At 41.7% G+C, this 12,767-nt stretch overlaps 1 protein-coding gene across 2 annotated transcripts in view; it reads left to right on the forward strand.

The window, feature by feature from the left end:
- Positions 1 to 12,767, forward strand: part of CARMIL1 (capping protein regulator and myosin 1 linker 1) — a 511,281-nt gene that overhangs the window by 450,465 nt on the left and 48,049 nt on the right. Inside the window, exons 30-33 of one of the 2 annotated variants that reach the window (XM_029590792.1) lie at positions 84 to 150; positions 682 to 878; positions 4,169 to 4,275; positions 8,069 to 8,489. In XM_029590792.1, the coding sequence (XP_029446652.1) occupies positions 84 to 150; positions 682 to 878; positions 4,169 to 4,275; positions 8,069 to 8,489 (792 nt within the window). Of the gene's footprint in view, positions 1 to 83; positions 151 to 681; positions 879 to 4,165; positions 4,276 to 8,068; positions 8,490 to 12,767 lie in introns of both variants that reach the window. The other variant, XM_029590793.1, reaches the window with a different exon arrangement.

Below are 12,767 nucleotides of genomic sequence, written 5' to 3' on the forward strand. Positions count from 1 at the left end.
TTTTTTTTTAATCCCATCCCAGCACTCAGTCACTTGGTCTATGTGAAGTTCTGTTTCTTTTTTCTTCTTAATTCATCTTGTAGATGACGCCTAAATCAAAAAGGAAAAGTATCCACAGCAGAATGCTGCGACCCGTTTCTAGGGCCTTCGGTAAGTAAAGCTTGTATTGCTCACTTCTCTTCACCAGATTTAAGGTTTGTGGGGAAAAGTACAATCTGCTTTGAACATTTGCAGGCAGACATTTCTGGACTATTTTGTTGATGAAGTTATTTCTTGGTCGTCTCTAAGCCTTCTGAAATGTTGTTACATGTTTTTGAACACTTGCTATCCCCTGCAGTTTGCAGGTGTGAGGCGTAAATGCTGCACGTGTACCCCATTCACCAAAAGGTGGCAGCCTGCCTGCTGTACACATTGGATACCACTGCATTTCTGTTTTTTGCGAGCGCAGTGCAGCTGCGACGTATTCTGGATTTCACAGCATTTGCACCCCCAAAGACCTTTGCTGTCACTGTGTTTCCTAGGGTCTTACTAACAGGTCTTTCGGGAGAGCCGAGTTCCATGTGCGTGAGGTTGGTTTATTCGTTTTGGGTTTCTAGTGCTACCAAACCTAAGTGGAGGTTATTGTCAGTTTGCCTTTGAAAGTTTTGCAGCGTTTAATTCTGATGCTTTCATTGCTCCCAGAAATGGAGTTTGACTTGGATAAAGCACTAGAAGATGTTCCAATCCACCTAGAAGACCCACCATATCCTCATAGCAGGCAGGAAAAACGAACCTCCACTGTCATAGCAGAGCTGCCCTCGGAGGAAGGGAAGAAACTGGAGCACTTCACCAAATTCAGGCCGAAAAGAAACAAAAAACAACAGACTGGCAAAACACCTGTAAGTGAGTCCTCAGATGTTCCCTCTGCAAAGTCAACCTTTCTGCATCAAGGAAACTTAGTGATCCATGTACTTTGCATTTAAAAATAGTGATAACAATGATCCCTTAGGTAACACCCTTCATAGCAGGAAAAATTGGGTAAATCAGGTGCCTGAACAGATAAAATACGCAAAACAAGCAAGAGACTGTATAGTTAAAGATATACAGATGCATAGATTATAGATGTATACCCAATTGTATAGTGAAAAAAAGGTTTATTATGTATGTGGAGCAGATCATCCTTGCTCAAGCCTTATTTACAGGTTCCAGACATTGGTGGAAGCTCGCTTTCTCTCTTGGGCTTACATGTCAGGGCAAGCTGAGAAAGTCCCGTGGCTTGCAGAGGCTTGTAGTTCAGCTGTAACGAAGAAAAGCAAAGCTGTAGATTTAATGGGAGAGAATTTGAAACCAGCATTGGTTCAGATGACCTGGACAGCAGAGAGCTAGCACACTGAACAGCATGCAGGAAATGTATTGCTTACCATTTCCTGGTGCAAATCCTGCGAGAGCTGTGAATTTCCTCAGCGACATACTGATCTGTATACTTCCCCCCCCCCCCCCCCATCTTGATTCATGCTATCTGCATTTTGTACCAGTGAGTTGACAGAGACCTTTGATCATTTTTCTTTATTTTTTTTGTTGTATTACTCTGTACTGCAGCTTGAAGGGCCGAGATTTCTTCAGATTATGCCCCTAAGCCATTGGGTTCGGAGTACGCCAGAGGAAGGCCGCTGCTAGTGCCAGCTCCTCCTCTCGAAACCTATCCTGCCGCTCTTCACTTGGGTGTCTTGTGAGGTTCAAAGTTTCTATGTACCCCCGCCACTTATCCGGCCACTAGTGTGTGTTTCTGACCTTTATCCTTTCCCTTTGACTAAAACGCAGTTAACAAAGAAAATCCATAAATAAAATCAATCAACAGAATAAGCTCTACTTTTTCTATGAGCTTTCAAAAACACAGTGAAATATTCCTCGCCATGTCTGTCTGTCACAGGAACTCATTATTCTATAATTTATATTTTCAACATTTTATTTGTGCAACCACATATATAACAACTATCTAGACAATTAAAATCTATCTAACTCTCACACACTCATTCATCACTCATCTCACGTAAAAACAAATGAGTACGCATTTCAGACTTATTGTGATTCTTATATCTATACCAATAAATGTTGTTGATTCATGAAAGTATTAAGTCATCTATGAAACGAATCCTACTTGAATTAAGTTTATCCAGTGATCATATATTGGAAAATGAGTCCATTTCAAAAGACAAGTCTGACAAAGATCTTTGTTTCACCCTATTATCATAAGGGCTTCCTCAGGGACTGACTCAAAATAGAATAAGCTTCAATTGTAGAAATCTTCAAGATAACTTCAACATAATTCAATTATTCATAAACCTTCTTCCACCACTCAAACTCCTCCAACCGATGTAAACAGGAGGAGGAAACGTAGATATCTTTAATTATCAAATTATTCAAATGACAAATTGCTTCACCCTAATTTAGGTATCCATAAATGCCTACACCATACGTATTCCTCCAAATGTATTAATGCAAAGATACAAAATTGAATTACGGAGAATTCACCGCCTTCACTGCTTTCATGTATGTTCAAGTATCCAAATATTAATCCATCATGTACACCCAGAACTGACGTTCTCCCAGAATCCCTAAGGAAGCCCTTATGATAATAGGGTGAAAAAAAGATCTTTATCGGACTTGTCTTTTGAAATGGACTCATTTTCCAATATATGATCACTGGATAAACTTAATTCAAGTAGGATTTGTTTCATGGATGACTTATTAATACTTTCATAAATCAACAACAATTATTGGTATAGATGATATAAGAATCACAATAAGTCTGAAATGTGTACTCATTTGTTTTTACGTGAGATGAGTGATGAATGTAAGAGTTAGATTTTAATTGTCTACATAGTTGTTATATGTGTGGTTGCACAAATAAATGTTGAAAATATAAATTATAGAATAACAAGTTCTTCTTTTTGTGTGTGACTTATGAATAGTGATAAAGAAGATTTTGTGATTACTACCTTAGTGTTGTTATACCGTATGTCACAGGAACTCTGCACACCTCGAAGGAGGTGGTGTTAAGCAATGCCTGTGTGGTGCATTCAATTTTGTTTGTATCTTGTTTTTATTTCGGCCTTATATGTGAGTCAGGAAAGAAAAGATTGCTTTGCTAGTTATTATGAAATAAGCTTAAGTACCAGCAGAAATCTCAGTCCCCCCGACCCCAAACCAAGAAAAAGTTTGTAAAACTGAAAATCTGGGAAACTATCAGCTATAGTTTAAAAAAGCAATAAGATGTCAGTATTCAGCACCATTTGTCCGGCTCTCTTCGGACTTAGCCGGACAAATGGCAGGATTTGAAAATTCCTGCCGGCTGACCGCCTCAGAGTTATCTGGCTAAGTTGTTAACCAGATAAAACTTAGTTGGATAACTTGGAGGCGTCCTGGGAGCATTTCTGGCTGGAGTTGTTATCCAGCTAACTCCGGTTGTGCCGTAAGGGCATTCCTAAAAGTGAGCTGAACAAACTTATCCGGCTAACTTTAAGACAGCAAGGTATGTTCAGCAGCTGAGTATCCACACCAAAGTCAGCTGGATAAGTGTAACCGGCTAATCCTGCCAGCTGCCTAGCGGCTGAATATGGACCCCAAAAGTGTCTTTCTGAAACAGAGAAAGGATGGATGTGACTGTATACAGTCCAAAATAAATGGTCGTGTTGGGAGAAAAAAAATACCCACACTAGTTCCTTGCAGATGGATTAATTGATTTTAAACTTGTTTATGTGACAAGGGCGGAGGATTTGGGAAGAATATTTCTCAGACGTGCCTCTTGAAGCATCAGATGGGGACATCTGGCAGTTGAACACCAGACCGCAGTCTATAAAAACATTTGCTCATTTCTTTTCTTTTACCTCTGCTCCGCCCCCTTGACTCGCTCAGAATCCGGCCCGGTTCCATCTATTGGAAAGTGCACTCACAGGCAGTCCTGTTGAGATCATTGTCTGCTGGGCCTGTGCTTGTCTTTATAATTTTGTTTTTAAACATATTACAGCTTACATACGCTATGCAACGTTTGCTCAGGGCTCTTCAGGAAGTGTTTAATGATTATCTAGTTGACTATTCTATAACTGTCAGTGTCATTAGTCTGTACAATACAACTATATAGTGCCCTACATAAACAGCTAAGCATGTTCTCTGCTTACTTTTTCAGCAGGTTTCTGCTGAAGCACCACAGGAGGGAGAGCAGAATGGCCTTATAAGTAGAATCGATGAAGGTGTGGATGAATTTTTCACCAAAAAAGTGACAAAACTAGATTCAAAGTAAGTTCTGATCTTTCAAACCTGTTCAAAACACTAACAGCATCATTACAATAGGACCCACACACACACACACACACACACACACACACACACACAGAAATCAATGGCAGATAAAAGCTGCTAGGCCTTACCCAGTCTTACCAGCATTCTTCATCTACTCGAATGCTACAAACCCTCCTTGAATTGTTTCCTTTAAATCGCACCTTTATTGCAATCACTTCTCCTGCCTTTTACATACTAACACATCAGCACACTCCCTTGGATCTCCTAGAGTAGTTTACAGCTCTGATGCAGATTTGTTGCCCAGTTGTGCCATCTCGCTCCTCTTACAGTCAGAAACTCTAGCTTTTATTTGATGGCTAATGTGGAAACTACTGTATTTTATCCCCATGTACACAAACCATCCTGGGTTTAATTGTAATAACTATTTGCTTAGAGTTTACAAAATGTATACCAGATTGTGCAGTTACAGGTGTTAAAGAAATGCGATGTACATGTAACAGGGAATAGATATAGAATGCTTAGCCTGAGGTACGCTGTAGAAATGAGAAAGGGATACTTTGTACATTCTTTATAAACAAAATTTGTTTAAAAAAAATAATCCAGTGACGACCTTAAGAGTTGATGCTGTTATTGGGATAATATTTTTTGTCAGCTTTTAGGTTAGGTAAGGTCCAGTCTTCAGGTGCTGTACTGTAATTGAAGCTGAAGTTCCTTATATAAATGAGAATACAGTTTGTAAACACAGGATGTAGATACATTGCACTTCATTTACATATTCTTAATAAGATTAACAAAAAAGCCATTATGAATTGATGAAAACTGCCAAGTTTGCAAAGGTGCTAAGCGGGTGTTAAGCTGCCTCATTGGGAGATGTGAGTTGGGTGAAAGAAATTGTACATTGTTTACTGTTAATATGGCCTGGCTGCATTCTCTCTAGTTGATAGCTGGAAAAATATTTTCATGTTGGATAGTGGGACTTAAATCTTTTTTTCACTGCTTAGGCCTGAGAACAGCACACCCAACATTTGCATAATTGTGCATTACCATATTCTTCTGCCCTTCCCCGTTTTGAACCTCCCCTTGAGGAATGTTACCCTCACGTATTTTGTGTTGTCATGGACCACAGAAGAGCCAACCTCACTGGCATCTGCTTTTTAATGATCCACGTAATTACTTAAATGTATGTGTTTGTGTTCAGTACTCGAGCATTTGAATTTGTAAATGTAAAACTGTACGGTATTATCCTTAATACAGTGGATGCTGTGATTTGGACATGTTTGCAATCTGATACCAGTTTAATAGTATTTAGAGATGTGAATCAGAACTGATATCTGATCCGATTCTGGTTCCGATTCACATCTCTAGTACCTATGTGGTGGCGTTAGGCCCGGGGGCACTGTGACCCCGTGAATTTTTTTGTAAGGTTTGCACTCATAAAACCAGGTTTATGTATGTGAATTGCCTTTTGAAAGTCAGCCGGGTGGCAATGTGAGTAAAAGCGTGCTCGTAACTCAGTTGCGGGAATGCTTTAGTGCACACTCTAAAGAGGCTTCCAGTTTTTGAAAATCGGGTTGCAAATCTATATGCATAAAGTTATGCCTATGCCCGAGCAGTTGTAAGTTTGTGAGCATACTGGGGGCACCTTTGAATTTTCATGCTTGAGTCTGCTTTGAAATTTTGCGCTAAAGTCTGTGAGTCCAAAGTATCCGTAGGCTTTAACCCTTTGTGCGCTGTTCAAAAGAGGGAGGTAACTAGAGTATAATTGTATCAGGTCCCCAAAATTACAAGACTGCATTTAAGAAAATAAATAATAAAGTGGTGAAATAATAATGGCATTGAATGCATGTATTTAAAGTTACCCGGATATTGCCAGAAACTGGTTCTAAAATGTAATAATCTGAGCAAGTCTCAAAATCATTAAGCTACACATTAACAAAGAAAACACTTCTGAACGCTTAACAAGAAAACATTCCATATCAAAGCTAGGAAAATCAAGTGCTATTCGGGTGGCCTATCTGAAGATTTTTAATTAGAAGGCTGGCAGGATGTCATCTTTGTCTAGGTTTGCAAATCAGTAGTAGAGTAATTCTTTTGCTTGGAAATCAAGTTTGTCTGGATTATTTAAAGGGACTGGGCCTTCAGCAAACATGATAGTAGAACTCTATATTTCTCTCGATGGGCCTGCACGTAGGGGTAGATTTTCAAAAGTTATGCACTACCTGGCACGCACATATGGACGCGTGATTTTATAACATGCGCACGCATGTTATAAAATGTTGGGTCGGAGTGCGAAGGGGGGGAGTGTAGCACATATGCCCTTTGAAAATTGGGCTGGCGCGCGTAAGGTCTGGCCACGCGTGTAAAGCCCCGGGTTTTACACATGAAAGCTTTGAAACTCTGGCCGATGGTGAATAGAGGTTGCGAATTGAACCAGTGTCTCCATGTGGTATGGTCATGACCTCCCGTTTTCGATGATTCCACAAGCAGAATTTGGATCTTGCTGTGGAATTGTGGAAAAATGAAAAGCCAACCACAAAGCCCACCTGATAGGTTGATTCTTTCCAACTTCCCAACTTCCATACCCACATCAGGCTGCGCAATGCCTCTGTCTGATCACTCCTGCTATAATTTCACTCTTTCCTTCCCCCCGCATCAGCTCTCTCTCTGCCACCTTACTAATCTGCCTATCTCTGCCAGCGCACCACAGCTTTTTGTTTACGGGTGAGCATCATGATGCCAACTATTACTTTGTATTGTGGTTCTAGATTACACCACCTTGTTCAACTTAAAAATAGAACAATGTAGTGCCAGCAGAGATAGTGAGAGAGAAAGGAAGTGGAAGTAGAGCTGACATGGGGGTAGGAGGGAATATTGGGAGAAGGTGGTGGACAGGAGCGCATTGGCCTATCGGGGGATCGGTGGGCCGGTCGCTCCAGTCACGTAGTCTGACGTGCGCGGCCGTGATGGAGCCGCGCTCGGCAGACCACATGATGTGTCCTGGGCCGGCCTGGGCGGCGAATCCCCGGGCCGGTCTTCCTCAGGAATCCACCGCTGGTGGTGGGTGACCTCCTATGGGGAAAACAGTGAGTCAAGTGTATCAGAAATAGGTGAGGGCAGGATACTAGGAGGTGGTTGGCACAATGGGGAAGAACACAGGTTGTATCAAAAGGAGGCAAACCCAAAGATAGGAAGAAGGAAGCAATAGATGAGGGGGAAGAAGTAGACAGAAGAGTGAAGATAGGAAAAAGATGGAAGGGAAGGGAAGAAGGAGAGATTAGATGAAAGAGAGGGACAGACTGAGGCAAGAGGAGTAAGGAAGCACATTTTGAAGGAAGAGAGGCTGTAGAGAAGATGGACTAAAAGACATACAAGAAAAAATGGTAAAGGAAGAAAAAGTAAACAGAGAATGGGGAAAGGAAAGAAATACTAAAAATAGAAACAGCTATACAACCAAATGTTGGAGAAGACTTCGTTTCTAAATGAAAATAGTTTTTATTGAAAAGTGTGAACTACCTCACAAGCTAAATAGCACAAAATCCTATGTAAATGTGCTTCAGATTCACCACTGAATGTTAAAAACTTTGCCACAGAACCAACCTCTGAGCTGCCGCAGGAAACCACGGGCTTCGAATACAAGGGTTCAGCCACCCAAATCTTCAGACTGAAACCAATTATACATTTCTTTTTTTTACATAAGGTTTACTTTCTGTTGTTGCTTCACTCGAAAGCAAAGAGACGATTTTGCCAGGCACCTTGTTTCATTGAAAAATCGTGCATCTGTTTGTTTTAGGAAATACTCCCTGAAAGGTTCAGAATCGCACGAGGCCAGTGAAGGTGAGGAAAAGAGAAGACGGGAATCTAGAAAAAGTGGGTTTCTCAATTTGATCAAGTCCAGGTCCAAATCTGAGCGCCCTCAGACTGTGGTAGTTACCGAGGAGCCCTCCGCTCCCAAGGCTGCTGTCAAGAGTCCAGCTCCAGATGCAGCAAAGCAGGAGGCAAAGACGGCCGATCACGGCAGCGTTAACGGCAGTGCTGCCGCCGAACGCTCCGAAGAGCTAAAAATGGCCGACCCTTCAGAAGACAATCAGCTGCAGGAGGACAGCAAGAGCAGCCCGCAGACGGGGCGCAGGTACGGTGTCCAGGTGATGGGAAGTGGACTTCTAGCAGAGATGAAAGCGAAACAGGAAAGGAGAGCAGCATCTGCACAAAAGGTAAGTTTCCTTGTAAATACTTTGGTCATTTTCAAGGCATTAAGTTTGTGTGTTTGATCTGGAACAATTGAAGCTCCTGCAAGATGTAGTATCTAGAGCACAGGGGTAGGCAATTCCAGCCCTTAAGTGCACGAGAGAGGGTTTCCACGATGAATGTGCATGAGATGCACTGCTCCCACTGCATCTCACGCATGTTTATTGTGCCCACCCTGAATACGCAGTGTGCATATCTTGCAAACCTGCCTGGCTTATGGCATTTGAGAACTGGAGTTGCGCACTCCTTAATCTAGAAATTAGATCATTCTGTTGGTGTGGGGCCATGGGTAATAGTTTTATCTGTTGTTGATAGACAGTGAGAGTCGTTATTAGTTTTTATTAGATTATCCGCTCAGTCTCAGCATCTAATACATTCTTTCCTTCCGTTTATAACTCGAAGCTTTACATGGAGGATTAATTCCCATTTGTTCTTTTTTTCCTTCTTACTATATTTACTTTTACCTGATTCATTTTTTTCTACTTGATTAGCCATACTGTTAAATTTGAAATATAATAAAAGGAAGAACAGAATTTAAATAGGAATGATACTGATCAGCCCCCCTGACTTTGGTGGCATGTAGTATGCTAGCATGTGCTTTGAGCATACATCTTTCTGTCTGAGTCACCGTGCAGTGATTTGGTGTCGGCTGTAGCTGAACAGACTTTACTTAGTGGTAAGGAATAAATGCAATAACAGCCACTTGTGCAACTCATCTTCTTCCTGACGCCTAAGTTTCCTGTCTTAGTCAAAGTCAACGATGAAAAGCTCTGGTTTCCATTATTATAGACATGACTTCCCATGTTTGTCAATAATTGGTACTATCTTGTGATGGACTCTCCAGGATGCTTTTGGGTTCCCTGGATCCCAGGGGTCACTGCCTTATAGAATAGGGAGGTCCCACAAGTTCATCTTGCTTCCCTGGCTGACTGTTAGCAGGGGGCATGGTTTGTGCTCTCTTATGTGTATAGAAGGATAGACCAAGATCAATTAAGTGCTCTTTTCAGAGAGCAGTTTTGTTTCCTGTGCTCATGGGGGCACTAAGGTGTTTTGGTGCGTCTTTTGTTTTGTCGTGTCTCTTGTTAGTTTTTTAAAAGCAGCCCAATGTTGTTCTTAAATGATAATGCAGGTCACCACCCTATACAGCAGATTTCCTGAAGGGACCCGTGTTGCGTCGGCTGGGAGTGCTGGAGGATAGATGGGCACAGTGCAGGAGGTGCTGTCAGAGACAGCTTTTCAGGCCAATCATTCAGGGTTGCATTTGTCATCATACCGACTATCAGAGAGAACAATCTGAATGGGGCATGGCTTACCATTTATCATTAAGCTTGAAGCAGAGTTTGACCCCAGTAACAATGAATTAGGATTAGCATTATATTCATTTAGTTATTTATTTTCTTGTAAAATATGTATTTGCTGCATAATCCAATGTCCTTAGCAGCTCACAGAAGAACATGCACAATTTCATAAAACAAAATACAATAATTGCAAAAATTTTAAAGTATAAATCATAATGTTGCCAGTTCATATCAGCTTTAAATAAGTAACCCAATCTCAGCAAAAATAATCAGCTATTCACAGGGCAACCTCTATTAATCAAGCCCTGAGCAAACAAAATACCAGGAATCAACTGAATATTTAATTAAATTTTCAGATTTCTCAAAATGTTTTCAAGCTAGCCTCCCTTCTCAAAAGCTTAGATGATAAACTACATAGACTTTGCCCCGCAATGGCGAATATTCATTCCCAATTCTCCTCAATTCAAATGATCTTAACTGAAGGCACATCAAGCAGACAATGACCAAATGACTGCAAATCTCTTGTAGGCCAGTGTACTTTTAGCAAAGCAGGGATGGATGGTAGGGTATCATTACTCATGGCTTTAAAAATCAGAGTACATGTCTTAAATGTTATCTGCCATTGTAGTGTTTCCCAAGCAGTGTGCCTTCAGGCCTGATCAGGTGTGCCATAGAAATGTCGCTACTGCCAGACAGTCACATGCAGGCCAGCATCTCAGCTCTGTTCTTGGTACTTTTGCTGCAACATGAGAGACACCAGCGGTGGCTTTTAACCATGCAGGAGCTCTTTCTGAGAACGTGTGTAATCCTACAGGCCTCTTCTCCCGAACTGCAGCATGAGCCCTGAGAGTGGCATGGAGGGCATGGATAACTGGGCCTAGCTTTATGCAACTCACATACTCCTCTCCCCTTGCCTGAGCCTCTGTGCTGACACCAGGCAGAGTGAGATGGGAGAACATGCACCGAGCGTGGAACGGAACTTAACTCCGCACGTTGGGAGCAGCAGCAGTGGAGGACACTGTCAGCCACATGCAGCAGGCAAGATAAACTGAGCTAGCTGCCTGTACTACACCGATTTCTGTCTTCTCTTACTCTTGCGTATAGAAGGAACAGGTCCATTGTCCTCTTCCTTCGTTTTAAAATTTGAAAGCGGGACTAGTTGGGCTTTAAGTGCTTCCCTTTGGCCATGAGTCTGCACCATGCCCACACTGCCTGTTTTGTGGAGGCTGGCATGCCACACAAACTGTTTGTAAAAGTAAGTGTGCCTTGGGTTTGTAAAGGCTGGGAAACACTGCACTATTGAACCAACAACCAGTGGAGCGATTTCAGCACTAGAGTAATATGGTTAAATGAGATGTGCCAGTCAATATTCAAGCTGTCAAATTCTGTATCATGTGGCATGATTTAATGTAGGAAGCAGGTAGCCTCAAATAAACAGAGTTATAATAGTCAAGGACTGGTAATAACCAAAGATTGCATTACGGTCCTGAACTCAGTTGGATTCGTGAAAGGCTTTACAAAAAATATACAATTTATAATATAAGTTATATATTTACTGTCTAATTTGTGCACAGAAAGATAAATCCGAGTCAAACATGATTCCGTGATTCCTCACTTGCTTGACCTCAGAGATTTCACAGTTTTCAAACTGACCCTCAGAGGGCAGAGATGGAACTGCAGACTGTGATAGAATGCTCATCTCCATCTTTGACACATTTAAAGCCAATTTGTGAGCAATTAACCATTGTTTAATGGCAGAGATTGAAACAGAAGTTATTGTATTTTGATAAGTGGATGTAATGGGAAAAATTAATAGCTCTATAAATAAAAGCTCATGCTATAGCACATCCTGAGATATGAGTGCACTAAGTACGAGTAGCTGATATCTGATGAAATTCCTTGGAGGATCCCTATATCTTTCCCTCCTCACTAACCCCCCCCCCCCCTTGCCCCAGCATACCCAGCTATGCGTGCACGTTCCTTAATGCACAGCCAACCAGTTCCTGACAGACACCACTTTAGGCTATGGGTCAGTTCCTACTACTGACTAGTAGGGGCTCTTTGCTCTGAACAAAATACTGTTGTGTGCATTTGAGCCTTTCAGGTTCTAGTTAGAACCTGCTGTTTCTATGTACAGTAGATGCATAGCTATTTCCTAGTATAGTCACACATGACAATCGCCCTCATACAGCAGATATTTTGTTGTTTTCTTGTGTTTTGAGGATAATGTTTAGCTTGAGACCAGTTCCACAAGATAAAAATAAGGAGGGATTCCCGTTATCTCAGGACGTATATTGATAAGCTTGCAGTGCCATCTAGTGTTAGCCAGACTATACCATCATATGTTCAGCAAAGGTCATGGGGTTTCTTACTTCTAAGCAAAGCCAAGAGATTATGCATGCAACATCCTGGCAGCCATGATTTTGTTGGCAAGCTCCATTGGGCACATTGCATTAATTACGCTGTGACACATTTTGTACACACTCAGCAGTAGCCAGAAAGTGTGCAGCCTTGCATAGGCATCCGTTTCTGAGATGTGATGAAATAGGAGTGAAAATTCGTAAACGTGCGCCTGCACACCTGCTTGAAAAAAAAAGAAGCTGGATCAAAATGGTCGCTCGTATTGAGCACCCGATGCAAGTGTGGGCAGTCACCCGATGCAGTAAACTCCTTTTGAGCACTACAGATGCACAATTCTCCCATACTGCGCCTTTTTTTTATTATTATTGAGAGAGCTGTGAAGCATAACAATTCCAAAACTTCCTTCTCATTTAAATATTGCCTCAGGCGCTCAGGGGATGTGTTTGTGCTTGCCTTAGGACGGTGAGTGCTCACTACGAGAACCCGTTTTGTGCGCACGACTTACTGCATTGGCCTGTGTGTTGGCAGGTTATTGGAGGGATGGGGCTCAATCTGCTGCTGAGAATTTGTAGTTGGAGGCTGGCA

Source organism: Rhinatrema bivittatum, chromosome 2 (genome assembly GCF_901001135.1).
Source record: "Rhinatrema bivittatum chromosome 2, aRhiBiv1.1, whole genome shotgun sequence".
Classification (NCBI taxonomy): domain Eukaryota; kingdom Metazoa; phylum Chordata; class Amphibia; order Gymnophiona; family Rhinatrematidae; genus Rhinatrema; species Rhinatrema bivittatum.